The sequence below is a fragment of the Staurois parvus genome, unplaced genomic scaffold, assembly GCF_062004578.1.
Source record: "Staurois parvus isolate SC_StPar_1 unplaced genomic scaffold, SC_StPar_1.0 ptg000029l, whole genome shotgun sequence".
NCBI lineage: Eukaryota > Metazoa > Chordata > Amphibia > Anura > Ranidae > Staurois > Staurois parvus.
In genome coordinates, this window is record NW_028317825.1 from 10,557,745 (window position 1) to 10,585,700 (window position 27,956).

A 27,956-nucleotide genomic window follows, 5' to 3' on the forward strand; every position below is an offset into this window, starting at 1 on the left:
GAGGGTCCGCCAACTTCCACTTAGAGTGGATTGTATTCCTAGCATAGTATGTAGCATAAAATAAACACAGCTTCTGGTGAGATTATCAGTTATGCCCAACAACAGTAACAAAGGATCTAGGATAATAGGAACAGCACTAACCCCGTTTATGTCCACAACCACTGCCGTCCAGAAGTTCTGAATGTGAGTACAAGACCAGACCATATGTAGGAAATTACCCACCTCCACTTGACATTTAGGACAATTAGCTCGACCAGTACGGTAAATGGCTGACAGTCTCTGAGTCTCTGAGTGTAATACACTCTATGAAGAAACTTGAGTTGAACTAAGCGATCTCTGGCCTAAATCATTTGCCAGAGACGTTCCTCCCAGTCCTCACTAGTCAGTGTAGGCAGGTCATGATGTCACATATTATGTAAGCTGGTGGATTTCGCATTATCGCCAGCTGTAAGTCTAAGATATATAGAAGACAATGGTCTATATATATTTCGAGCAGTTAAAAGTCTCTCCACTGAATGAGAATCCAAAGTGATGGGATTAGGGAACTGCACCTATATCGCATGCCGGAGCTGTAAGAACCTGAAGAACATCCAGGAAGGTAAGTGGAATTGACTCATCAAAAGGTAAGGAGGTGACCTTCAGGCATAATATTGCGCAGGGTCCTGATGCCATATCTAACCCAGACCTGTGGGTCCGGCGTAGACTGCATTGAGCCAAATATGGGTTTCCCCAAAGGGGAGGGTGAGGAGAAATAGTACCCAGTGGACCTGTAGCCATCATGACCTGCCTCCAAACCAGAACAGTGGCCTTCATGGGGGGGTGATATTAGGACTGGACCGAGGACCTCTGTACACTAGATTGTTAAGCTCTGAATAGGACCCCAATAAATCTGCCTCCAAGTTAACTGCCGGGTTAGAATTATTTTGAGCGAACCACCACCGTACTGTTACCAGCACCATGGCCCAATAACACCAGACAAGGGAAGCTACAGGGTAGTCTTAGCTACTCTTGGAGTGGAACCCACCCAAATAAAGGACGTAACAGTCTGTTCTAGTTTATAAAAAAAGCATTAGGAGTAGGCACCGGTGTGTGGCGAAATAATTACAGAAATTTGGGGAGAGAAGTCATCTTGATAAGATTCACTCTGCCAACCAGAGTGGAAGGCAGCGATTTCCAAACCGAACATTTTTGTATAAGCTGGTGTAGGACTTGATAAAGGTTATAAGCCAGGTATGTGATCAAAGTCCCTTTGAACCCTAATACCTACAGTATCTCCCAAAAGTGAGTAAACCCCTCACATTTTTGTAAATATTTTATTATATATTTTTATGTGACAACACTGAAGAAATGACACTTTGCTACAATGTAAAGTAGTGAGTGTACAGCTTGTATAACAGTGTAATTTGCTGTCCCCTCAAAATAACTCAACACACAGCCATTAATGTCTACACCGCTGGCAACAAAAGTGAGTACACCCCTAAGTGAAAATTGGGCCTAGAGTGTCTATTTTGTGTGGCCACCATTAGTTTCCACTTCTGTTAGATACTGTAGGTATTTAAATTGGGACACCCACGCAAGCGGGCCCAGCAGGGTCGCAGGGGCTGCTGAGGGAGTTAAAAGGAAACAGTACATATTTATCCCAATTCACTCTGACCCGAGTAGTTACCAAAAGTAATAGTAATATCTAAGGCCACAGCCAACGACCGGTGGGTGTCCTGCAAATACAGGAGATTGTCGTCTGCATAAAAGGGACAGTTTTTTCCATCAGAGGTTCAACCAGTATGGACACGAGGAGAGCAATGCCATGGGCTCAATTGCTAGGGTAAAGAGGCCCGGGGAAGGGAACACACCTGTCCCATACCTCGGCAGAGCGGCAGAGTCGAAAAAAAAATTATTGGTCCAAACTCTTGCAGTAGGAGCAGAATAAAGGAGTTGAACCCATGAGTTGAAAGTTGGGCCAATCCCAAAATGTATTCACAACCAGCCATAAATATTCCCACTCCACCCAGTCGAAAACATTTTCAGTGTCCAGAGAGGCCACAACCCCCAGGGCCCCAGATTTTTCAGCATGAGCGATAATAGTAAATAACCTCCCTAAATTTATGTCAGACCCCTTACCAGGCATAAAGCCTGTTTGAACCCTATGAACCAAGAAAACGATTACTTTATTAAGCCTGGTAGCCAAAACCTTAGCAAAAATGTTCACTTCCACATTCAAAAGGGATATGGGCAGGTAAGAAGAACAGAGTTCTGGATCCTTACCAGGCTTGGGCACCACTACTATAATAGCTCTCAGAGACTCCAGGAGGGTGACATTATCTAGAGCAGTCATATAAAAGACTTTGGAGGGTAACCTATTGTCCCCTGGAGTTTTTTCCATCTACATGGAACCCAGGGCCTTTTGAATCTCTTTAGGGGTAATAGGGGCATCAAGAGACTGCTTCACCGCATCGAAGGACTTGAAGAGCTTTTGGGTGTCAATTGAAAAGTCAGGGAAGATCATAAATTTAGACGCCTCAAATCACGACATCCAGTTTGCGGGCCTTACGAAGTATCAGATCTCTGTCCCAAAAATTCAGCAGGCTGAAACGAAACGTGAGAGGCAGTGTCCCAGGATTGCCTCTATTTGATGGCATCCTGTGAGCAAAAAAAAAACAAAAAATGGAGAAAGCGACTTGTGGGAACAGGCAGCGTAGTAGGAGACGCTCGGTAAAGTCCTACCGTGCCCTTCGGCAGTCCCAAGACGCGGAGGTTATTATGGCAGTTGCGGTTTTTACCATCTTCTTCCCTAGATTCAAGCACCTTTTGCTTTAGTATGAAGAGTATGCAGGCAGGCCAAGTGATCTCTGAGAACATCAGAGTCACCAATCCGTCACTCCGCTTCCGTGATGTGGCCCCACATCTTGTTGAGGTCTTTCCGCAAGAGACTCACATCTATCTGCAGGGAGTCAATCTTAGTGGTCAGGGCATTCTGGCATCCCGTAATAGCCTGCATGAGCGAAGCAAAGTTGGCTTGTTCAGTGAGAGCCAGTGTCCCCCCTTACCTTAGTGTCTTCAACCTGGCCGAATCCCCCCTTAGATCAGTGATCTCTCCCCCCACACACACACAGACTTTGTGTGGCCTGGGCTGCTGGAGCAGTCACTCCTGCCTCCTCTGGAAGATAGCTTGGTTGCAGGGTAGTAGGGGCAATGAGGGGAGGCTGTCAGACCACGGTCCTCCTATGCTTCTTGATCCTCCTGTCCCCCCCCCATGCAATTCATAAAAAGGTGCCAAGCAGGCATCACGACATTACTGCACACCTGCCCGCCCGAGTCTGGCCAGCTCTGGAACTGCACATGAGCAGTTCCAAAGCCTTCCCGCAGTCATTTTTTTTACTGGCAGCTGCCAATCGTAACAGACACTTATGGACAGTGTAAAAATCGGCAGATTTTTACAAACTGTCTGTAAATTTATGGACAGATGGCAGTCCAGCCAAGTGTACAACTCAAATGCAACCTAACCAAACAGGAGCAAAACCACCTCTGATGCATATTTCCAATGCCATGGGCCTTATCAGATTGCATGGGGCACAGGAACAAAATGGAATCTCAGTATCTCAATGGCCCACCAGTGCCAGAGACAACATACAAGCTACACAGCAGTCAAGATACAGCAGGTAAAGTTAGTATTGAACACGTCACCATTTTTCTCAATAAATATATTTCTGAAGGTGCTATTGGCATGAAATTGTCACCACGTCAGTAACAACCCATGCAATCCATACATACAAGAAACCAAAACAAATGGCCTGTAAGCACGCTCACCATGCAAGAAGAAAGCATGTTGAAGTTAGTTTAAAGTTTGCTGCACAACATTTAGACAAGCCTGTAAAATACTGGAAGAATATAGTCTGGTCAGATTAGACCAAAATTTTACTTTTTGGATGCCATAATACACACCATGTTTGGAGGTCAAATGGCACTGCACATCACTCCAAAAACACCATACCAACCGTGAACTTTGGAGGTGGGAACATCATGGTGTGGGACTGTTTTTCCAGCATACAGTATTGGTAAACTTAATTATCGAAGGAAGGATGAATGGAAAAATGTACTAAGACATTCTTGATAAAAATATGCTGCCACCTACCAGGATGATGAAGATGAAACGAGGGAGGACATTTCAACAAAATAATAATCCCATACACAAAGTCAAGGAAACTCTCAACTGGTTTCAAAGAAAAAAAATAAAGCTGCCCAGCCAATCAACTGACTTGAACATGTTGGGAATATAAAAAAAGGGAAGAAAGAACATAGTGTATCTAAACATTTCCGGGATTTTCACAACTCAGATCCGAGTCTGTTAAAATTCTGTGGTATTGATATTTTAGATACCCATTGGAGGGGGTGCAATAAGGTGCAGGAGATATCCCAGAATGAGACCTTCTGGATTTACAGGTTGAATACCTTGAAACCCAGGGGTCTGAATATTGAGCTAGATCTAAACTGCTTCATTTCAGATCAGTAAAGTACGTTGTGAGAGGGGTTTCTATGGTTCTTTTATTATGAAATATTTTAAAAAATTTTTAGTTTATTTTTATTTATTTTTATTCTTATTTTTATTTATATTTATATTTTTTTATTTTTATATTTATTTTTATTTTATTTTTAATTTAATAGTATTTTCTTTTCTTTAATTTTATATATATATATATATATATATATATATATATATATATACACACATTGTGTATATGTGAGATATAGATATAGAATATCTTGGTGTATATATATATTTAGTGTATTTTATGAGGGTGATGGCAATAGGTATTTGTAGTACTATATACTAAAATAGAGTAGAAAGGTTGGGGATAAAGTAGAATGAAGAGTAGTAAATTGATTTTATTGATTTTAAGTATGTCTGTTTTTTATATAATTCTTATTTAGTAATATTGTTATTATTGGTCGCTATTTGGTTTGCTTCCCATCTGTATAGTCTTATGTTTGCTTTGCCGGACCAAGGTGTATAGGGTGGATAATGGGGCTTTGTTTGCCCTTCTTTGCCAGCCTGATTATACCTGGGATGCATAGAGGCTTATATTGGGTTTTCCAGGTTGTAAGATGGCCGCGGCGGGAGTCTGATTCTCCAGCCAGCGGATATTTAAAGCTAGTGAGGACACACGTCCGTATTCCTGTTGAAAAAGTCCGGATGTGACGAAACGCGTCCGGGGCACGTGACGTATTGACATTTTCCGGAAGTGCCGTGGCGGCCATTTTGGGTTCTGGAACACGCGGTTGTTCTAACCCTGGATACTTCCATTTGTGTCTGGCTCTCCTTCAGAGTGTTATGATGACTGAAAAGAATTACCGCTAAAGAGGGGGGGGTCTCTTCTTCTGGATTATTTCACTATATGGAAGCTGATCGCATCAAATGTATATGTAAGTTGCTACAATAAAATTTGCTTATCTTTTAAAATATATACTGATCCCTGGTCTGTTTGAGGTCTAAGGGAAAAGGTTGGAGAAGATGTGAGAACAATTTTTGGAGACTTTCCTATCTGTATTATGGATCCTATGCTGATTAAATTTATGTGGGGGTAATTATGCACTTTTTATATTGTGTGCAGTGGAATTACTAATTTAAGTAGTAGAGTCCAGAGTTTTTCACGTTTGCTGTGGCACTTTTTGCATTTGCATGTGACACGTGTGGCACTTTATTTTATTAATTGGGGTAACACACTATGTTGAGATTTTTTCTTTGAGGTATTTGAAGATCTTCTGAAGCACATTGATAATTTGATTCAGGAAGAAAAGAGCTATTGGAAATCACGTGAAAGGATTCTTTTTGATTTTTGAATTTTTGGACTTTATTTTGGACTTTAGGTGTATGGGACTTTATAATTATATATTATATTTTATTTATTTATTTATTTATTTGTTGCTTATTTTATTATTTTTGTACTTCAGGGGAAGGAATGCTAAGTAACATATTGGGTTGTTTGAGGATTTGAGTGCTAATTTTTGTATTTGTGTATCAACACCAGGGGGTGCTAGTTTGCTGAGCACTGTGGTATTATTTTGGTAGTATTAAGAATGAAAATGTTTAATTTTTTAGATTCAAGGACTATTAATATAGAGGAGTTCTTTTCTGTTACAAAAGTAGCTAAAGATGAGAATTTAGAATTCCTAGTGAAAAGAGTCCAATACGCTATGGAGAAGAAAATACAGCTGTGGTGGGATATTCTAACCTTTGAAAAATACCTGACGGAGGGAATTACTCCCAGGAGATTGAGGTGGGACTTGGGCCCTAATGATGGGTTAGAAGACCCCGATTCTATGATAGAATGGAAGAATTTCTTCCACATCTGTTAAAGACAATTGATAAATTTACTGTTGGAGAGAAAAAGGAGGAAGTTGGGGTTAATAGAATCCAAACTAAAAGAATTTAAGAATAAAATGGAAAATCTTACGGACAATAAAGAATATATTGATCTTTGTAGGGTAGCACATGAACATTTAAACAAAAAGGATACAGAGATTAAAAAGAAGAAGCAGAAAAAGTTTATTAGGGATATGGATGACTATCGTAACAACTCCATTTACAAATGGCAGGGAGTAGTAGAGACTAATCCCCGATCAAATGTATCATCTCCTGCTCTATCAGATAAAGGGATGGGAGTAAAAAGAGGGGTGCCCTCCCCTTCGGGTAAGGGTACTAAGGGTAAAGTTCCTGTCCCTAAAAAAATAGAGGGACCAGATCGTGGATCAGGGAATAATGGGAGTTCTCATCCTAAACCGCCAAATCCACCATATCTGGGTTATAATATTCCTACCCAGAATAGATTCCAACCACTGTCAGGGTGGAATAATGGCTATTATACTAGTCCTAGGAACTTTAGAGGGAGAGGTGGCCCTCATCATAATAATAATTTTTTTCAGAGGAATCCGAGAGGGAGGCCCCCCTCAGAGGGAACCTTTCTACCCTCAACAATGGGGGAATCAGGGGTATTGGAATCCCCCTTACAGAAGGGAGGGAGAGTATGGTCCCTATCTGAGCAAAGAGGAAGAAACTCAATCACATCAGAGAGCAGAGGAATATGCCCCCCAGGAGGAAAATTTGAACAAAAGGAAAAGAAAAGAAATGTAGGGGAAGGCATTTATAGTTTGAGTTCCTCAGATCTCACTGGTGAGGAGATTAAATTATTGGATAAAGGTCTCAAATTTGCACCTAAGGGAAATCTCAATAAATTTGGAACATTTATTGACATCAATAAATTTATTAGAAAATTGAATATAAAAAAATATTTCTCTTCCCTTCCCGGTCCTAATACTGCAGCTAATGATTGGAGTGGGTCGATATTTGCTCATAGTAATCTTAAGAATAGATCCACCTTTAACCCTATGAATTCAAGGAACCAATTCATTGAGGTATTCAAACGCATGACCTTTGATGATCTATATGAATTGGAATATCAGAAGGTTAAGGAAGAAAAATCTGTGTGTTTAAAAAGTTTGAAGAATAGGAAAGAAATTGTCATCAGACCAGCGGACAAAGGGGGGGAGGGGGGGGTCGTGATGGATAGAATGCAGTATGAGGAAGAGATGTCAAATATTTTAAGGGATTCAAATACTTATCGGAAGATCCCAAAAAATCCGACACCTAAGTTTAAAAAGGAGTTGAAGAAAATAATTGATACCGCCAGGGATAATCATATTTTTAATGAGAAAGAAGCACAGTTCTTGGTCCCATCATCTTGCCGTATTCCTTTTATTTATATCCTCCCGAAGATACACAAGAGTCTTACGAATCCCCCAGGTAGACCCATCATTAATGGGATTGGCTCTGTACACTCAAGAATAGGCCAATATATGGATTTTTTTCTACAACCCATTGTGAAACAAATGCCCTCATATGTTAAAGATAGTCAGGATATAATAGATCAATTAGAGGGAATGGAGGTGAATAAAGACACTTTGTTGGTTACCATTGATGTCAACTCTCTTTATACTAATATCAAACATTCAGATGGCCTGGAGGCCACAAAAATGGGGTTTACAGAAATTTTCGAAACTCCATAGGAAACAAAGAAAACTTGTTATACAACTGTTAGACTTTAGTATGAGGAATAATTATTTCTGGTATAAAGGGGAATTTTTCATCCAGCAGAAGGGTGTAGCGATGGGGGAAATATTTGCCCCCAGTTTGGCCAATATTTTTTTGGCCAAATGGGAGGACTCTGAAATTTTTGGAAAGAACTGGGTTGGTTTAAAAATTTGGAGGCGCTTTATTGACGATATTTTGGTAGTATGGATGGTACGGAGCTGGATCTTAATATCTTCTTGGACCATATTCTCATGAATAAATATGATTTGGGTTTTTCCGTTAATAGGAGTACAGAATGGGCGAACTTTTTGGATTTGCATATTTTCAAATTTGAAAATAAACTGTGTTTCAAGACTTTCTTCAAAGATACGGATCGGAATGGGTACATTCCAACAAGTAGTTGTCACCATCCATTATGGATTCGGGGGATACCAAAGGGTCAGTTCACCCGAATCATGAGGAATTGTTCCAGATTGGATGATTATATTGTACAATCCGAATTGATAAAAAAACGATTTATAGCCAAAAGGTTATGACCCTATACAATTGGAAAAAATTAGATATAAAATTAGTCAGAACTATATAGGTGATGGGAAGGAGAAGAGAAATAGAAGAAATAGATATCTTGAAGGTGGGGGGAATAATGTAGCAGAATTTGCCTTCATTACCAAATTTAACTGCCAGTATAAGGGAGTTGAAAATATTATTAAAAAACATTGGTCCTTGTTGCAGAAGGATGTTGTTTTGGGAAAGATTTTACCTAATAAACCTCACTTTGTATATAGGAAAAATTATAATTTGAGGAATTTATTGGTGAAGGGTGTAATTTCCCCCCCAAGCAAATTGAAAATGTTTGGACTCCAAGGTTTCTTCCCTTGCAAAATTACAGGTATAAAAGAGAGAAAGATCACTATGTTTAAATCTTCAATCACAGGGGAGACATTCCTAATTAAGAAATTCATCACTTGTAATATGAAATATGTTACCTACCTACTTGAATGCCCTTGTAAAATCCAATATGTTGGTAGAACAAAAAGAGATCTAAAAATTAGACTGAAAGAACATGTTGGGAATATAAAAAAAGGGAAGAAAGAACATAGTGTATCTAAACATTTCCGGGATTTTCACAACTCAGATCCGAGTCTGTTAAAATTCTGTGGTATTGATATTTTAGATACCCATTTGAGGGGGTGCAATAAGGTGCAGGAGATATCCCAGAATGAGACCTTCTGGATTTACAGGTTGAATACCTTGAAACCCAGGGGTCTGAATATTGAGCTAGATCTAAACTGCTTCATTTCAGATCAGTAAAGTACGTTGTGAGAGGGGTTTCTATGGTTCTTTTATTATGAAATATTTTAAAAAAAATTTATTTTATTTTTATTTTTTTTTATTTTTATTCTTATTTATATTTATATTTTTTTATTTTTATATTTATTTTTATTTTATTTTTATTTTTTATTTAATAGTATTTTCTTTTCTTTAATTTTAGATATATATATATACATTGTGTATATGTGAGATATAGATATAGAATATCTTGGTGTATATATATATTTAGTGTATTTTATGAGGGTGATGGCAATAGGTATTTGTAGTACTATATACTAAAATAGAGTAGAAAGGTTGGGGATAAAGTAGAATGAAGAGTAGTAAATTGATTTTATTGATTTTAAGTATGTCTGTTTTTTATATAATTCTTATTTAGTAATATTGTTATTATTGGTCGCTATTTGGTTTGCTTCCCATCTCTATAGTCTTATGTTTGCTTTGCCGGACCAAGGTGTATAGGGTGGATAATGGGGCTTTGTTTGCCCTTCTTTGCCAGCCTGATTATATCTGGGACGCATAGAGGCTTACATTGGGTTTTCCAGGTTGTAAGATGGCCGCAGCGGGAGTCTGATTCTCCAGCCAGCGGATATTTAAAGCTAGTGAGGACACACGTCCGTATCCCTGTTGAAAAAGTCCGGATGTGACGAAACGCGTCCGGGGCACGTGACGTGGTGACGTATTGACGTTTTCCGGAAGTGCCGTGGCGGCCATTTTGGGTTCTGGAACACGCGGTTGTTCTAACCCTGGATACTACCATTTGTGTCTGGCTCTCCTTCAGAGTGTTATGATGATTGAAAAGAGTTACCGCTAAAGAGGGGGGTCTCTTCTTCTGGATTATTTCACTATATGGAAGCTGATCGCATCAAATGTATATGTAAGTTGCTACAATAAAATTTGCTTACCTTTTAAAATATATACTGATCCCTGGTCTGTTTGAGGTCTAAGGGAAAAGGTTGGAGAAGATGTGAGAACAATTTTTGGAGACTTTCCTATCTGTATTATGGATCCTATGCTGATTAAATTTATGTGGGGGTAATTATGCACTTTTTATATTGTGTGCAGTGGAATTACTAATTTAAGTAGTAGAGTCCAGAGTTTTTCACGTTTGCTGTGGCACTTTTTGCATTTGCATGTGACACGTGTGGCACTTTATTTTATTAATTGGGGTAACACACTATGTTGAGATTTTTTCTTTGAGGTATTTGAAGATCTTCTGAAGCACATTGATAATTTGATTCAGGAAGAAAAGAGCTATTGGAAATCACGTGAAAGGATTCTTTTTGATTTTTGAATTTTTGGACTTTATTTTGGACTTTAGGTGTATGGGACTTTATAATTATATATTATATTTTATTTATTTATTTATTTGTTGCTTATTTTATTTTATTATTTTAATATAGCAGTCTTGTGACTTCTATCAGTGTCCTGCTGAGCACTGGTTAAAGCTTGCAGGAGGAGTTTTCATTCGGCTCTGACTGTCCCTTGAGGCCGCATAACCCCTGACCCTCTGCTTGAACAGTGCGGATTGGCCCATATACTCTCCAAAGAAAAAAAAAAAAACTCAGAGAAGACAGGATCAAACAGCCATTTTACACAATGCAGAGGATTAACCCCTTAGGTTCCACAGTGAGTATAACGAGCATGCTTTACTACATATACTGACTGATTTTACTGTTGTGGGTTTAGTAACACTTCAAAATCAATCCTTTTGTAACGTATTTTTCATTTTTAATGTTTAAAAAGACTCACCATAAAAATATTTTATTCCACCAGTCCCCCAGGGAACAAAGTACACATCTCATTTTTACAGGTGCTGTAAATCCAGAGCCCGCAGAGGGACGCAAACAAAAGAGCTCTGCCTGAGCTCCACGTTAGGAACCCACCATCACTACTCAATCTAGGGGAGGTGGCACATCTGCATAAGCCTCTTGTTCCTATACTATTTCAATGCATTCACAGGCTCTGTGTACTGACCAGATCCACTGTGGGGAGATTCACTGTATAAGTTAGAGGACCGCTAGTGACATTGGAGAGGCCAGACAGGCACACCCAATATGCACAGTCACAGCATAGGGGGTTTTTACAAAAGAGCTCAATCACAAAGCTGCTGTTTGAAATCACGGGGCCCTGTAAAGCCTACCTGACAGACATCTGAGAATATCAAATTATATTTCGCTAAAACGCCACAGACGCAATGCAACAAGGTATAAATTATACAATCATCGAACAAGACCCATTCAGGTGAATAGCACTGCTCTACAAGCGCCCCAAACCAAGTGCGCTAGTGTGGGGTTAAAGAAGGCAGCGAGGAGGCAATACGCTTCCTCAATGCCTGTCAAATGCCCTCTGAATAGCGATCCAAATGCTGACTGCTCTTTGGAGAGCAAAGCACATTTCAAACAGTACTTAATTTGTTTTTCAATTTTTTTTTTAGAATTGTAATTCTTTTTGAACTTTTTTTTTTTTAAACTGGCCTGTTGAAGAGCTTTTTGGTGAAATATCAGGTGTCTAAACAAGTCCCTGATGTCTCGCATTTGAAACAGAGAAAGGGACGGAGGACATATATTCATCAGTCTCTCTCTGCAGCCTCAGCTGCACTGGACAGTAAATGAATGCAAACTAAATTTTGTTCAGCCCCTACTCTAGGCCTGGTCAGAGATACTATCCCCAGTCTCGGTTGGTTCACACCAATTAATTCTATCTCTAGACAAGAATCTCTTCCTTCACTTCCCTTGGCAACGAAAGCTTCTACTAAGGACCCCTTACTTCCTGTATATCAGCACCCTGCTCCCCATAGCTATATTCTCTCTGCATTGCAGGGCTCCAATCTGCTTGGAGCCTTGCAATCACTTGCAGGGTTCCATTGTCCAAAAGAAAAGAAATGAGTGCTTCCCAACCCATGCAATTCTGCCATTGTCTACTCCAGCTGCTACCACAATTCAGCCAGATCCTGTGCCAGTCCCTGGCTCCATGTCAGTCCAGCCTGATCCGGTGCCTCCTACCCCAGTCCAGCCTGATCCGATGCCTGCTACCCCGGTTCAGCCTGATCCGATGCCTGCTACCCCTGTCCAGCCTGATCCGATGCCTGCTACCCCAGTCCAGCCTGATCCGATGCCTGCTACCCGCGGTCCAGCCTGATCCGATGCCTGCTACCCCGATCCAGCCTGATTCAATGCCTGCTAAACCGGTCCGGCTGATCAGATGCCTGCTAACCCGGTCCAGCCTGATCCGATGCCTGCTACCCCGGTCCAGCCTGATCCGATGCCTGCTACCCCGGTCCAGCCTGATTCGATGCCTCCTAACCCGGTCCGGCCTGATCAGATGCCTGCTAACCTGTTCCGGCCTGATCTGATGCCTGCCACTCCAATCCAGCTTTCCTCTGATGGTCTTGTGTCTGCTGCTGGGTTACCCAGCCAGTAGTCAGGTCCTGGCAGAAGCGTATCCTGTAGGTTGAAGGACTATAGCCTAGGGCAGTGGTCGGCAAGCCGCGGCTCGCGAGCCACATGCGGCTCTTTACACGCTTTAATGCGGCTCTTGTGTGCCGGGCGCCCGCTCCCCTCCCTCCTCTCGGGCGGCAGGGACTCTGCAGCGTGATCCAAAAAAAAAACAGCCAGGGCAGCGTGCTCAAATGCAATGATTGGCCAGTCTCGCTGCCACTCACATCCTGATAGCCAGTGATTGGCTGTCAGGATGTGTGTAGGCGGGGCAGCGTGACGAACGTAAGAGGAGCTAGGCTCTTCTCACAGTCCGCCCTGAAGACCGGAACGGCGCGGGAACACGGCGAGAGGAACGCGCGGAGCAAAGGTAAGTAAATTGACACAGGGGGGACTTGGCTTACTACTTGCTACTTACTTACTACTACTATATGAGGGATGAATTAATATGGGGGATGAATTACTATATGAGGGATGAATTACTATAGGGGGGATGAATTACTATATGAGGGATGAATTAATATGGGGGATGAATTACTATGGGGGATGAATTACTATAGGGGGGATGAATTACTATAGGGGGGATGAATTACTATAGGGGGGATGAATTACTATATGGGGGATGAATTACTATATGGGGGATGAATTACTATGGGGGATAAATTACTATAAAAACTTATTGAAACTAAAAACAGTGTACCATCCTATGTATTTTCAGTTTTAAAAATGTGGCTCTCAAAATAAATTTCAATCGTGGTTTTGGCGAGATTTGGCTCAGTTGAAAAAAAAAGGTTGCCCACCACTGGCCTAGGGAAATAAAGCACGTTTACAGACATGGATGATGGGAGTAGTTCTAAAGGGTAGACATTTACCTTAATGCATTCACTGCATTAAGGTAAAAAAATGTCTCAGTAGCAGTATCACCCCCTCACTTCCCTGAATCCTATCTCGATCCAGCGCCACACCCATCTGCAGTGCCTCTCACACAGGCAGCAGCAGAAGACATTGGCTCCTGCTGCTGCCAATCAAATCCTGTAAGCAGAGAGAAGGGGGCAGGGCGGGGCCAAGCTGCACTGTGTGTATCAATTATCAATAGACACACATTGCCTTGCTCGGAATCAAGTCCATAGGTGTGTCCCCATAGCAAGTAGTTTGCTATGGGTACACAGAAAGAAGAGAAGGAGCCTAGAGCGGAAGGGGACCCTAAAGGAGGTGGTTCGGGGCCGCTTTGTGCAATACCACTGCACAGAGCAGGTAAGTATAACATGTTTATTATTTTAGAAAAAAGAAAGCCTTTACAAAAGTTTTAAGAGGGTGGGAAACTGCCAGGACCAGGATTACCTGCTGGTGGCACTGTGGTTCCCAGAGCTGAAGGGTGCAATTCAGATGGCCACCAGCAGGTGTCTTCCAGCAGCCATCAAATCCCAATAATTAGGCTTCACCTGATGCTGGCTGCTGGGAAGGTATGTAACCCTTTCATTGATTTTCATCAGTGCTTCAGTGTCTTGCTTGTTGACCATATACCTGCTTGTTGGTTATCCTGATCCTGTATATTGCATCAAGTGTCCTGTTATCACAGATCTTTTCCCTTGTTCCCAGTTCCACTCCTGGTCATGCCCTGTTAATGTGAGCTTCCCTCCATTTGTATACATTGTGTTATAGTTAGGGTTGTTGGTTTGGTTTTGCTTCACTGTCACATTTATTTTTACTTTTGCTTTGCTTATGGTCTGTTGGTGTTGGATAGATATTGTGTACATGAATAAACTTTATTTAAAATCATACTCAGTTTGATTCCAGTTTCCTGAAGTGTAACCCACTGATCTGGTCATCGATTCATTTGGTATCCCTTACAGCTCACGTCACTGACCCAGAACATGTAAAATAAGTCAGAGATGGCCAGAGAAGTAGTTTTTTTTTTTTAAAGTGGTCAACACCAGTAACCTCCTTATTTTTCATAGTATAGGTTTATTTTAAAGCTAAACTGGGCAATTTTTAATACATTCCTCAATGGCCACAGAGGATATAAATTCACTTTGCGAGCACTAAACACCTTTGCAAACCCAATTACTATTTTGTAGTACCTGGGGGGAGTTGGCAGCAGCTTCACCCTCTACAAGCTGCCAGCAGAAAACTACAGGACTAGGCAGAGACAAGACCAGTCATCCTATACATGATGGGAGAGCAACAGTGACTGGTCTTTATTACAGGAAGCTTCTGCACAGAGGCAAGTTTCACACTGGATTACTGCATATATCTGGAAGAAATACTTAAAGCACCCCTAGATTCAAGGATGAATACATATGGCTATTGTATTTAGACTATGTTTGCTTATCAGTTTCAGGTTTAAAGTGGCAGTAAACTCATTTTTTATACTTTTACCTACAGGTAAGCTTATAATAAAGTGCTGCATGTTTAGGACATATTCTAGTGTGTGGCAGCTGGTGACATCACCAACAAATGCGCTCTGAAGGAATGGCATTCCCATTCCTTCAGAGCTGTGTGCCACAGCCATAGCTCTACGCTCATGGCCGCAGCCCAGAAACCCAGAAGGAAGATCGGGTGAAGATGGAAGCCGCTACGGTGACAGTGTGCTGCTAGAGGGCTTCCTTCTCGGGTAAGTCTTTCGTAATGTGCTAGTATAAATACTAGCACATTATGACATTACCTTGCAGGGGAAAATATATATATTTTTTTTTTAGGTTACTACCGCTTTAAGGATTTCTAAAAATAAAAATACATTTTTAGTCTCAATGATTTAAGACAAGTGTCATGGGTTTTATTATTCGATAAAAAAAAAAAAATATCAAGCACTTGAATATTGTTGCAAGACAAAATATGCAAATATACATACATTATATATATTTTTGTATGTTTGTATTTTTACCTGCTTCCAGTAGCAATTAGAAGTTGGCTGTACTGAAGGAATGATCCATCTCTAAATTTCACCCTGGCTTCATCTGTGTTGACTGAAACTGCCTGCATGGCAACATAAATATACAATTTTGGAATTATATCTCAAAATATAGGAACATTTCATCATTTGTACCTTACTATGTCATCTGTGGGACACAGTCTCTTATGGGGCACAAAGTGTTTTCCTGTCTACCAAGACTTTAGTAGCTGTATCCACAAGAGGGCAGTCATACTGCATGTTAAAAAGGTCTACAGAAAAAAAAGGGAGTCCTATAATAAGATTAGAAAAACACAAAAAAGTGTAAAAAATATGAAGCATGTACAACTGGCTTCCATATTGTAAGCTACAGAATAGTAGGGAGCTAGAAAAGTCACGTTGTCAAGTCACTTAAAGAGGACCGCCCCCACCCCTCTACAAAAAATGGCAAGATTATCTAAGATTATCTAATACAGAATACAGTATAAAAACACTGTACTATATTCATACTGCTTTTCTCTTTTTTAGTGTGCCTTTCAGCCTGCCCTTCTGCAGCCTACATCCCTACTCCCTTGCTGAAATTTTGAAAATGTATGTTATAATATGCATGCATGAGATAGAGCACATTTGCTATACAGCATTACAATCATCTGTTTTTTTAAGTTTTTTTAAACAACAAATGAGTTTAACGCCATATGGCACACGTGCAAGATGAAGTACATGAAGTCGTGCATATCATATCAAAGTGGAAATTATGAGAATACCGCAAGATCTCGCAGCTTAGGTACGAGATTTCCCTGAGGGCAACGGTGATGTTGCTTGTCGTCTTCCCAGGGGGAATCTGTGTGGTCAGGGCTATACTACCAGTGCCTTCAAGGAAACCAGGAAATTAACCACTTAAGCTCTGGAAGGTTTTACCCCATTCATGAGCAGGCCATTTTATGCTATTCGGCACAGCACTAATTTAACTGGTAATTGCGCAGTTATGAAATGCTGTACCTAAATGAAATTTATATCATTTTTTTCCCACACAAATAGAGCTTTCTTTTCGTGGTATTTGATCACCACTGGGTTTTTCATTTTTATTAAATAAATGAAAAAAAGTGAAAATTGTGAAAAGAAAACAATATTTTTTTACTTTCTGATATAAAACATATCCAATTAAAAACAAATTAAAAAAAAATCTAAAATTTCCTCATAAAATTTAGGCCAAAATGTATTCTGCTACATGTCTTTGGTTAAAAAAAAAAATATCCCAATAAGTGTATATTAATTTGCTTGAAAAGGTATAGCATTTACAAACGAAGGTGCATATACTGGAGGAGTTTTTATTTTTTTTAATACTAGAAATGCCAGCGATCAGTGATTTATAGCGGGACTGTGATAGTGCACCGGACAATCTGATACTAACACTGGGTGGGAACTAGTTCAATGACACTGGTATCGCCAGTGATGCTATTACAGTGATCAATGCTAATATACAGGTTGGACAAAAATATGGAAACACTACATTATTTACAGGTGAAAAGGTGAAAGTGATGATGTTTTGCATTGAATGTAGAATTGATGTAACATTCTTTTGCTTCCGCTATGTAATGAGACACCTAGTTAACAGGTGGGAAGCCTCACTTTTGTCATTCACTGAGTGTGCTGCTAGTAATACGGAGTCATGTCAGAGTTTACCAAGTTACCAGGAGAATTCAGGCTGTCTTGGATGCCAAAGGTGGTTCAACACCATATTGGGTAACGATTTTGTTCTTTTACCTGGTGTATCAATTTTGTACATCCCTTGTACACGGTCACTGTACTAATAACACTGGCTGGGAAGGGGTTACCATCTATGGGTAATCAAATGGTTATCTGTGTGCCTAACAAGTGTAATGTGCATATAGTGTGCTGCTTTTACTAAGCAATGGGACTGTTTCATCTCACTGCTTTGCAGGGAAGAAAAACAGCCACATCATTGCACTCTGTAGTTTACCAACACAGGGCTCACTTCTGTCATTTGTTCAGTGGGTCCCGGCATAAATCATTGGCTGGGACCCACTGATCAGCTTGTGCTGTAGCGAACGACCCAGGGAAGCCAGATCGTGTACATGCACGTGATTTGGCGCAGCGGAGCAGCTCAGCCACAGTAAATCTGCGGGAGGCAGTCCCAAACTGGTTAAGTGAAAAAACGTTTTTTTTTCGTAAACTGTTTAAAAACAGCGTTCGCTTATTTCACATTAGCATGCAGAGATTTGAATTTTAGTAAAAGTGGAGAGAGGTCCACTTTAGATATATATTTGATCTCGTAATACATCATTCTTTTTGGTAATGTAGTTTAAAACAAAAACTATGCATCTTTTCTCCCCATCAACCTTCTCAAGAAAATGGTAAAAAAAGCATTTACAGACTTCACATACAGACCAATCTATCAGGCTGACTTCCGCAGCCTGCCCTTAGCCAACATTCTCCACAATTCTCTGAAAAGGTTCCACATGCTAGGCCCAGAACATTACAAAGAGTTCATCCTGATTAAAGACAAAATCAGTGACAAGTCTTCTGGTATTTGAAACATGCATATCTGCAGACTCCTCAGTAGGGGAAGAAAACCCCTAGTGAAATGTCCACTACAAATGTAGACTCCTTAACATTTCACTTTTTTTAAATATTAAAAATTGAATTCTAAATATTGAATATTAACAGAAAATTTTGAGTATCCCATGCACAAGCTGATTATTTTAGCCAAATACCAGCCTGTATATACCCCCTTAATTACCAGGCAATTTTTCAGTTTCCAATGCTTCCAGTGATATTTTACTATATAAAAAAGGTAAACAGACTGAAAATGTTGAAAAAATGTTTTTGCTTACTTTGTGTAATAAAGAATGTCAAATAAAAATGCCAGGACTGTAAAAACACAACCAAAATACACACCCACTTGAAAATAAAGAGCAGAGCCACCCTCCCCCCCACTGCCAAAATATACTGATCGGATGCTGATTGAAGAGGAATACACATATACTGAAGGTTCGCTGGGTCCTGCTGAACCAGTTTAGTATGTGTGTACCCGATTTAATATTGGATTGTCAAATATACCTATTGGATCTTCTCCCCCCCACTAGCTGTCACTATTTTTTTTTTTTAAATGTGGCCACTCAGGCCTCCGCCTACCTGGCCGCATCAATCATTCACAGTATTCTGTGAATGTGAAAACTACAAGTTCTGACAGCGTTTGCCGCTGTCAGCTTGTAGTTCTCAATAAACCACTATGGCTCTGTTCAGCGCTGTGGTAGTTCAGTGATTCTTCCTGTCAGTGTGTATCTGCAGGAGTCCTGCATGGCACCAGTGATCTACTGATTACTGGTGCAATGCTTTCCAGGCTCCCAAAAGAGAAAATAGTAAATGCACATTTTTTCACCTGAAAAAAAAAATGTGCATTTATTATTTTTTGTTAAAAGGTGACTTATCCTTTAACCACCTTCTGCCCGCCATATAGTAATATGACGGACGCAAGGTGGTTCTCTCGTTCTTGGAGATCATATGACGTCCTTCCAGTCTCACCATTCTCAGGGAGCGCGCAGCATGGCGATCAGCAGTGCGCTGTGTCCCTCGGAAGATATCGGCTCGGTCATGTGATCAGCTGTGTCTAATCACAGCTGATCACATGTAAAAACAGGGAAATGCCGGTTATCGGCATTTCTCTCCTCTCAAGCGGTCACGCTGACAGCTTGAGAGGAGAGGAGAGCCGGTATTCACCATTCTGCGGAGGGGACATGTACACTGATCATCAGGGCACTGATGATCAGTGTGCCCTGATGATCAGTGTAGCCCCAGCAGCGCCACCTGTCAGTGTCCATCAGTGCCTTGTGTCTGTGCTCATCAGTGCCTCGTGCCAGTGCCCATCAGTGCCACATCAATGCCACACATCAGTGCCTACCAGGGCACAATGCCACATATCAGTGCCCATCTGAGCTGCCTTTCAGTGCCACCCATCAGTGCCAATCAGTGCCACCTATCAGTGCTGCCAGTCAGTGCCACCTATCAGTGCTGCCAGTCAGTGCCACCTATCAGTGCCAGCCAGTGCCGCCTAACAGCGCTGCCTATCAGTGCAATATATCAGTGTTGCCTTTCAGTGCCCATCAGTGATGCCTGTCAATGCCCATCAGTGCCACCTGCCAGTGCCTCCTCATCAGTGCCACCTATCAGTGCCCATCACTGCAGCCTCATTAGGACATATCAGTAAAGGAGAAAAATCACTTATTTACAAAATATTATACCAAAAATTAAGAAAAAGTTTATTTTTTTCAAAAATTTCAGTGGTTTTTGGTTTGTTTAAGAAAAAATAAAAAACCCAGAAGGTGATTAAATACCACCAAAATAAAGCTCTGTCATAAAAAAAATGATAAAATTTCATATGGGTACAATGCTGCATGACCACGCAATTTTCAATCAAAGTGCAACTGAAGTGCGCTGAAAGCTGGAAATTGGCCTGGGCAGGAAGGGGGTATAAGTGCCCTTTAAGCTAGTGGTTAAAAAAGATAAGTTCACCTTTTTGACAAAAATAACTGCACATTTTTTTGCAGGTAAACAAATGTGTATTTTTATTTTTTTGTCTGCAGGAGCCTGGAGAGCATTGCACCAGTGATCAGTAGATTGCTGATGCCATGCAGGTCTCCTGCAGATCTGTCAGAATATCTGCTTGCTGTACAGGATGTACAAGCAAGCAGATATTCTGATAGGAAGCTTCAATGAACTACCATGGCACTACACAGAGCCGTGGTAGTTCATTGAAACCTACAAGTTGACTTGTAGGTACTCATTCACATAACTCTGTGAATGAGTGTCGTGGCTGTGTGGACAGAGCCCCGTACTGCCGCACTGTTTTCAAATCTGACAGATAGTAAGGGGAGCAGTTCCCCCGTACTGTCAGAGGGTGGGGGCGAGGGGACGGCGAGCGTGGCTGCAGCTATGGGAACATGTTACATAGTCTACCCTAAAAACGGGTGGAACATGTAACATGTTTCCCAAAGGTGAATTTATCCTTTATTACGGTAAGTGATGTTATACGTTCATTTTAAACTGTAATATATGACTACTGTATACCATTTCTATTGGAGTACAAAGATTACCTCTTTTCCCATCCGCACTTCAATATCATGTTGAGAGTAAAATTCTTTGGGCCGTAGGTAGATATCTTCAGCCTTTGCATTCATTGCCTGTAGAAAAAGTTGTGGTCGTTAGGGGAGTTTCTAATGTCTACAATGAATTACCAACCATTTTTATACTAATACAGTTGCAAGAAAAAGTATGTGAACCCCTTGGGATTACGTGGAGTTTTGCATGAGTTGGGCATAAAATATGCTCTGAACATCATCTAAGTCACAACAATAGAAGAACACAGTCTGCTGAACATAATACTTCACAAACATTAGATGTTGCCATGGTTTAATTGCACATAACATGTAAACATTCACAGTGCAGGGAGGAAAAAGTATGTGAACCTTTGGACTTAATAACTGGTTGACCTTCCTTTGGCAGCAATAACCTCAACCAAACCTTTCCTGTAGTTGCAGATCAGACCTGCACAATGATCTGGAGTAATTTTGGACCACTTCTCTTCACAAAACTGTTTCAGTGTAGCAATATTCTTGGGATGTCTAGTGTGAATCGCTCTCTTAAGGTCATGCCACAGCATTTCAATGGGGTTGAGGTCAGGACTCTGACTGGGCCACTCCAGAAGGCGTATTCTGTGCTGTTGCAGCCATTGTTTTGTTGAATTACTTGTATGCTTTGGGTCATTGTCCTGTTGCATCACCCATCCTCTGTGGAGCTTCAGTTGGCAGACAGATGGTCGTACGTTTTCCTGAAAAATGTCTTGATAAACTCTGGAATTCATTTTCCCATCAATGACAACAATCCGTCCAGGCCCTGAGGCAGCAAAGCAGCCCCAAACCATGATGCTCCCTCCGCCATGTTTACAGTGGGGATGAGGTTTTGATGTTGGTGTGCTGTGCCTTTTTTTCTCCACACATAGTGTTGTGTGTTCTTCCCAAACAACTCAATCTTGGTTTCATCTGTCCACAGTATATTTTGCCAGTAGTGCTGTGGAACATCCAGGTGCTCTTTTTCAAACTTCAAACGTGCTGCAATATTGTTTTTTGACAGCAATGGCTTCCTCCGTGGTGTCCTCCCATGTACTCCATTCTTGTTTAATGTTTTCCTTATTGTAGATGTGTCAACAAAAATGTTAGCATGTGCCAGAGATTTCTGCAGGTCTTTAGCTGACACTCTGGGATTCTTCTTTACCTCATGCAGCATTCTGCACTGTGCTCTTGCAGTCATTTTTACAGGACGACCACGCCTAGGGAGAGTAGCAACAGTGCTAAACTTTCTCCATTTGTAGACAGTCTGTCTTACCATGGACACATGAACATCAAGGCTTTTGGAGATACTTTTGTAACCCTTTCCAGCTTCATGCAAGTCAACAATTCTTGATCGTAGGTCTTCTGAGAGCTCTTTTCTGAGAGGCATGGTTCACATCAGACAGTGCTTCTTGAAACCAGTAAACCCAAAATAGGTGTGTGTTTTTTAAGGGCAGGGCAGCTGTCAGCAACACATCCAATATCATCACACTGATTGGAGTCAAGGTTGGCTCACTCCTGGCTCCAATTAGCTCTGGGAGAAGTCATTAAGCTAGGACCTCACATACTTTTTCCTCCCTGCACTGTGAATGTTTACATGTTATGTGCAATTAAACCATGGCAACATCTAATGTTTGTGTAGTATTATGTTCAGCAGACTGTGTTCTATTGTTGTGACTTAGTGACTTCAGAGCACATTTTATGCCCAATTCATGCAAAACTCCACGTAATCCCAAGGGGTTCACATACTTTTTCTTGCAACTGTAGATGATAATTGACAAACAAAATTTGCATGCAGCTAAGCAAAATGCTAAACATCTTAAGAGGGAATCATAATCTCTCATTGTATCAACTAAAAATTCATCCTCAATATATAGTAAAAAATATAACAAGGATGGTTGACACAGATAAAAAAAAAAAGTATATTGGGGGATTCCTAGGGAATTTAATAAAGCAGCTCTGAACTCTGGATATAGATTTCACGTGCTGTCAATCAAAACAAGGTGGATCTGGTGAGGACCGAGCTCCACCCACCCAATAGGCCCACAGCCATAGGGGCTAATTCCTCATCTGGTTTGCCTTCACAGTGACTCACCATTTTCCAGATATGGGTGTTTTCATATTTGGGTAAAGACATCACCAGTATCCCAGCCCCTTTGTTTACACTCAGCTTTCGGCCAACAAATCTCCTAGTCAACAGTTTAATGAATTAGGAGATGGGGTTCTATGCGGTGAAGCGGTTTCCACAGCTGCAGATATGGAATCCACCCACTGCTGTGTGCTGTCAATCAAAACCAAGGCGGACCTGATAGGAAACTAGTTCTGTTCCCCAACAGGCTCTAAACACTCTACAAAACAAAACTCCTTGGCTGTTCTCCTGTCTACGACACTTAAACCTCAGTGCTGCTCTGACAGATTCAGGTACCCATTTCTGCCTGGTAAATGAAACTGGGGCAAGCACCAACAATTTCGGTGTGGAATTTTAAAGGGTGTCTATGACACTCTTTATGTATTTCCCCATCCTGTTCCAAACACAGATGTTTAGCAAAATAATGCAATAAGAAAAGAGACGAGAGAGTGGAAGTGGGAGCAAGTACCTGTCTAAAATAGGTACCTGCTCCTAGAGAAAAAAAAAAAAAAGTTTCAAAAGTGGTAGAGGACGGGGCAGGAGGAAGAAAAGCTGAACATTCATTTTTAGGTGAAGTTCCGCTTTAAAGGATAAGTTTACCTTTCATAACATGTTATATGTTACACCCATATTCAGAGTGTAATATGTAACATGTTACGAACAGACTGGCCCCTGCTCCTCCCTGCTCCCTATTGTGATAGCTAGCGGGGAATCTTACCCTCTCTGCTAGCAATTTAAAAAAACTCTACCCACACGGCCGCGCCATTCATTCACGGTATTCTGTGAATGAACAAACTACAAGTCCCGACAGCCTTTGGGACTGTTGGCTTGCAGTTCTCAATAAAATTGTGATGTGGAGTGCCGATGTAGTTCATTGATTCTTCCAGTCAGTATATACTGACACAGGCAAGCAGATATACTGACAGTTCTGCAGGAGACCTGTGTGGCACCAGCGATCTGCTGATCACTGGTGAAATTTTTTTAGAGGCTCCAGAAACAAAAAATTAAAAATGCACATTTTTTTACCTGCAAAAAAAAAAATGTGCATTTATTATTTTTTGTAAAAAGTTGAACTTATCCTTTAACATAGCAGTCTCATGATGGTAACCTTTAACATGTTAATCACCTGCAAAAGGGCAACAGAAAAGGAGATTACATGTACACACTATAAGGTTGCGTTGCCAGATCAAGCACAGAGAAAAACACGTCTTTCAGATGAAAAAAAAACAAATATCAGGTTCAGGCCAGCTGTAAGTCTCCACAAATAGGTCTGTACATGTAAAGGCATATTAGAAACATACAGCCCAGTGAACTTTAATAGTCAACCCTCCCTTCACTGCACTTCATTACAGATCATTTTGAGTAGCATACTAAAATAACAATGCATGCAGGTGTTGCACATTATAAAAATGTAATGATAATGACTTCTGTGGCAATTTGTATCAGGATTACATTTTTTAGTAAGGTTCATTGTATGTTTCTTCAGTAAGTAGATTGCACTCATTCTAAACTTCCTCTAGAGGCAAATTAAACAATCTGTACATGTCATAATGAGTGTGTTTGGGGGTAGTTTTCAGGAGTGCTTGCATGTGTGTGTTGTATTGTACTGTGTGTCCTTCTGACCTTATGTCCCTTAATGAATAATAAATACAGCATTCATATATGCCAACTGGGGTAAGCTGCACAGCAATCTCATGTGGCCAATATAGGTGAGCTCCAACAGCAGGTTCTTCCTGCTCCAGAATACAAAAGTCCCAAAAAGAGGTGTGGCACTCCAAAATGCAGAGTATCAAAGTTTATTTTTCCATACTGTATGGTACATAGGAATGTATGTCAAGAAGATCTAGGTTACAATGTAATACACTGTATGAAAAAAAAATGGATTTTTGGTTTACATGTAAAATCCTGTTTCTTTATCATACATTCTAGGGACCAGGGTACAGTATCTTCATTACCTTTACGATAATTATATCCCAAAAGCACTGAATATGAGGTGAAGGCAACATGGACAACAAGCCACAAACAACTAAATCAGAACAGTTTAGAACCTCATGCAGCAGACTGAAACACTCCCTGACCAAGGGTCAGTCCTCAGTGGCTCAAACATCCACTTGTTCAAACTATATAAAAGTATGAATGCAAGACCAGGTTTCAGCCTTACAACTTGAGCCAACAAAGCCTGATAGCGAATAGTCCAGGAAGCACCAACACTCCTCCGCTCTCATCACAAATTGTGGTTCTTTGCCCTTTAGACCAAAAGCTTGAGAAATAAAATGACATCCATTGAGAAATTGTGGATTTGGAAGCTGCATGACCATTCCTTGGGCCTTCAGGAAGCACAAAGAAGGTATCAGACTAACATCCAAGGTATGAAGAGCCTTGCCCCTGGTGCCTGAGGCTTAGGACAGAAAGAAGATACAATGTCCTGGTTAAGTTGGAACAAAGAGACCACCTTAGGTAAAAAGGATGGCTGAGGGCATAAAACCACCTTGTCACAGTGGACAAAGACACAAACCAAGGAATCCAAAGCAATGGGTCTCTGAAAGAGGACTGCTAAGGCTGAAACGGACCCTTGATTGTGCTGAAGGTTAGACCCTGGCCAACTACAATTGGAGAAACGCCTGGGTATGCTTACGAGGATGAAGTCCCTAAGCCTAAAACCAGGCAAATAAGACATCCAAGTAAATCTTCATTGAAGTTGCCTTCCTAGCTTTCACCAGGGTAGGAATGACAGAATCACAGCCATGCTATTAAAGCCTGTAACTCTAAAGAAGGATGTAAGGTCTAACCTTGCAAGAGGAGTTAGAGTAAATTCAGAAGGGTCCATGGCTCATGTGCCCACAATTTATCATTTCAGAGTACCACAACCTCCTGAGCCAAGCCAGGGGCATCAGAATCATCAAAATGTGCTCCACCTGAATCCTGCCAAACTGACGGGGTAGAAGCTGTAATAGCAGGAAGGCATAAATCAGGGAAAACTGTTCCCAGAGTATCCACCAAGAGTGCTCGGCGGTCCCTGGTCCTGGATAGGATTCTGTTCAGCTTCACATTGAACCTGGACATCAGAAAATCCACATCTGGAGTTCCCCACCTTCTGCAGAGTTCCACAAACAACTCGGGGTGAAAACCCACTCCCTCATAGCCAGTCATTCACCTAACTGCCAATTTTCCATGCTGTGAATGTGGATGGCAAACAGGGCGGGGAGTTTCTGCCAAAGACATGATGAGATTTGCTTCCTCCTGAGCAGCCAAACGTCTGGTTCCTACGTGGTGATTTATGTACACCAGCACCATTGCGTTGTCTGGCTGAATCTTACAGGGAGGCCCTCCAGCTGCATCGACTAATGCAGAAGGAAAATGATGAAACAACCTCTCTTGCAATGACCACGTCCCCTGGACTAAGATTGTCCAGAACTCCACCTCAGCCCACCAGGCTGGCGTCTGTCATCAGGGCCCTCCAGGACAAAAAAGGGAGGAGAAATTATTTTCCCATCTCCAACATTCACAAAGAGATCCACCAATTCAGAGAAAGTCTAATTCTGGGCTGTAACTGCATCATGGTATCCAACAACTGTGTCCTCCTGTTGCATGTCAGTGAGACATTTAGTTGGAGGGACCTGAAATTAAACTGAGCAAAAGGGAACTGTCTCAAAGGAGGCACCCAACTTTCCCAGGACCCACACGCAAAGCCAAATTGATGAATTTGTCAAAGTCTGAAGCAACTTCACCTGATTTCTCAAAGAAAGATATTTATCTTGGGGGAGGATCACTCTTGACTGGACCGGGTCCAGCATCAAGCCTAAAATATCCAACCTTTGGGTTTGGACGAAGGCTGACTTCTGAAAACTTCAGAACCTATCCAAACCTCTCCAGAGTTTGCACCATTCGAGTCACATTGGGCTCCAGAAGCAGAGAGAACTGCTCCCTCAGAAGCAAGTCAAGAATACCCTGAGTACATAGGAGCTCCAACAGCACCTTGATGAATACTCTGCGAGCTTTACACAGGCCATACAGCAGTGCCAAACTGAAAGTGGAGGTCATCCACCACAAACTGCAAAAACCGTTGGTACGATGGGAATTCTGGGATTTGCAGGTAAGCATCCTTGATATCCATAGATGCCAGAAAATCTCCCTGCTGGAGGAAGGCAACCAATAACCACACCAATTCCATCTGGAACATCTGGATTCTTCTGGAGAAATTTGATGAGTCTCTTCAGGATGAGACAGACATCTCCGTTGAACCACGAAGAGGTACGAGTAGAAACAGTCAAATCTTTTGCTCTCTGGAACCCAGACTATCACTCCCTGTGAGAGCAGGTGATTAAGAGTCTGAAAAAGGACAGTCCTTTTTTGCATATTTAAAAGCATATAGGATGGAAGGGGAAAGCTATGAAATTTCAGCTTGTTACGTAGAGTCAATATGTTGTGGACCTACTCATCCACAACATCCCCCTGACAAACGTCCACAAAAGGCCTTAATAAAGAAGGAGAGATACAAGAAAGGCTGTGTCTCCTTTTGATTATATGTTTCAAAGCACTTAAGACCACCTTACTCACTTGTCACATGCAATCTGGTAAATGTGTTTCCCAAAGGAGTTGAGTGGCATGCACTTGGAACCAAGAATTATTGGATTTCATGGAAAGCAAATTGTTTGGTGGAGTGAAGAACATTGCAGAGTTGCACAGGAAGAAACATATGTTTACATATGGACTGTGGTATACCACATGGACACTTTTTAAGAGCACTTTAACCTTTTCGCTGCCAGGCCTTGTGCTCCACTTTTAAAACCAGGGGGCCGTACCATTTTTTTTTTCCATTGCTTTTTTATTTTTCCCTTGCAGGTTTCAGAATTTGTAAAAGACTCCCCAAACCATATATTTTCTGAAAGCACATGACCAGTAGAATAAAAACAAGGTGTTACAAATTTTTTAGGGCCCCATGATATTTTGGCTAAAAACACAC

At 41.2% G+C, this 27,956-nt stretch overlaps 1 protein-coding gene across 3 annotated transcripts in view; it reads right to left on the reverse strand.

Moving 5' to 3' along the window:
- Nucleotides 1–27,956, reverse strand: part of LOC149471118 (apoptosis-inducing factor 3-like) — a 202,624-nt gene that overhangs the window by 140,002 nt on the left and 34,666 nt on the right. For all 3 annotated transcript variants that reach the window (XM_089657819.1, XM_089657809.1, XM_089657825.1), the window contains exons 8-9: nt 20,854–20,940; nt 15,734–15,825 (exon numbers count right to left, since the gene is read on the reverse strand). In XM_089657819.1, the coding sequence (XP_089513945.1) occupies nt 15,734–15,825; nt 20,854–20,940 (179 nt within the window). The remainder of the gene's footprint in view (nt 1–15,733; nt 15,826–20,853; nt 20,941–27,956) is intronic.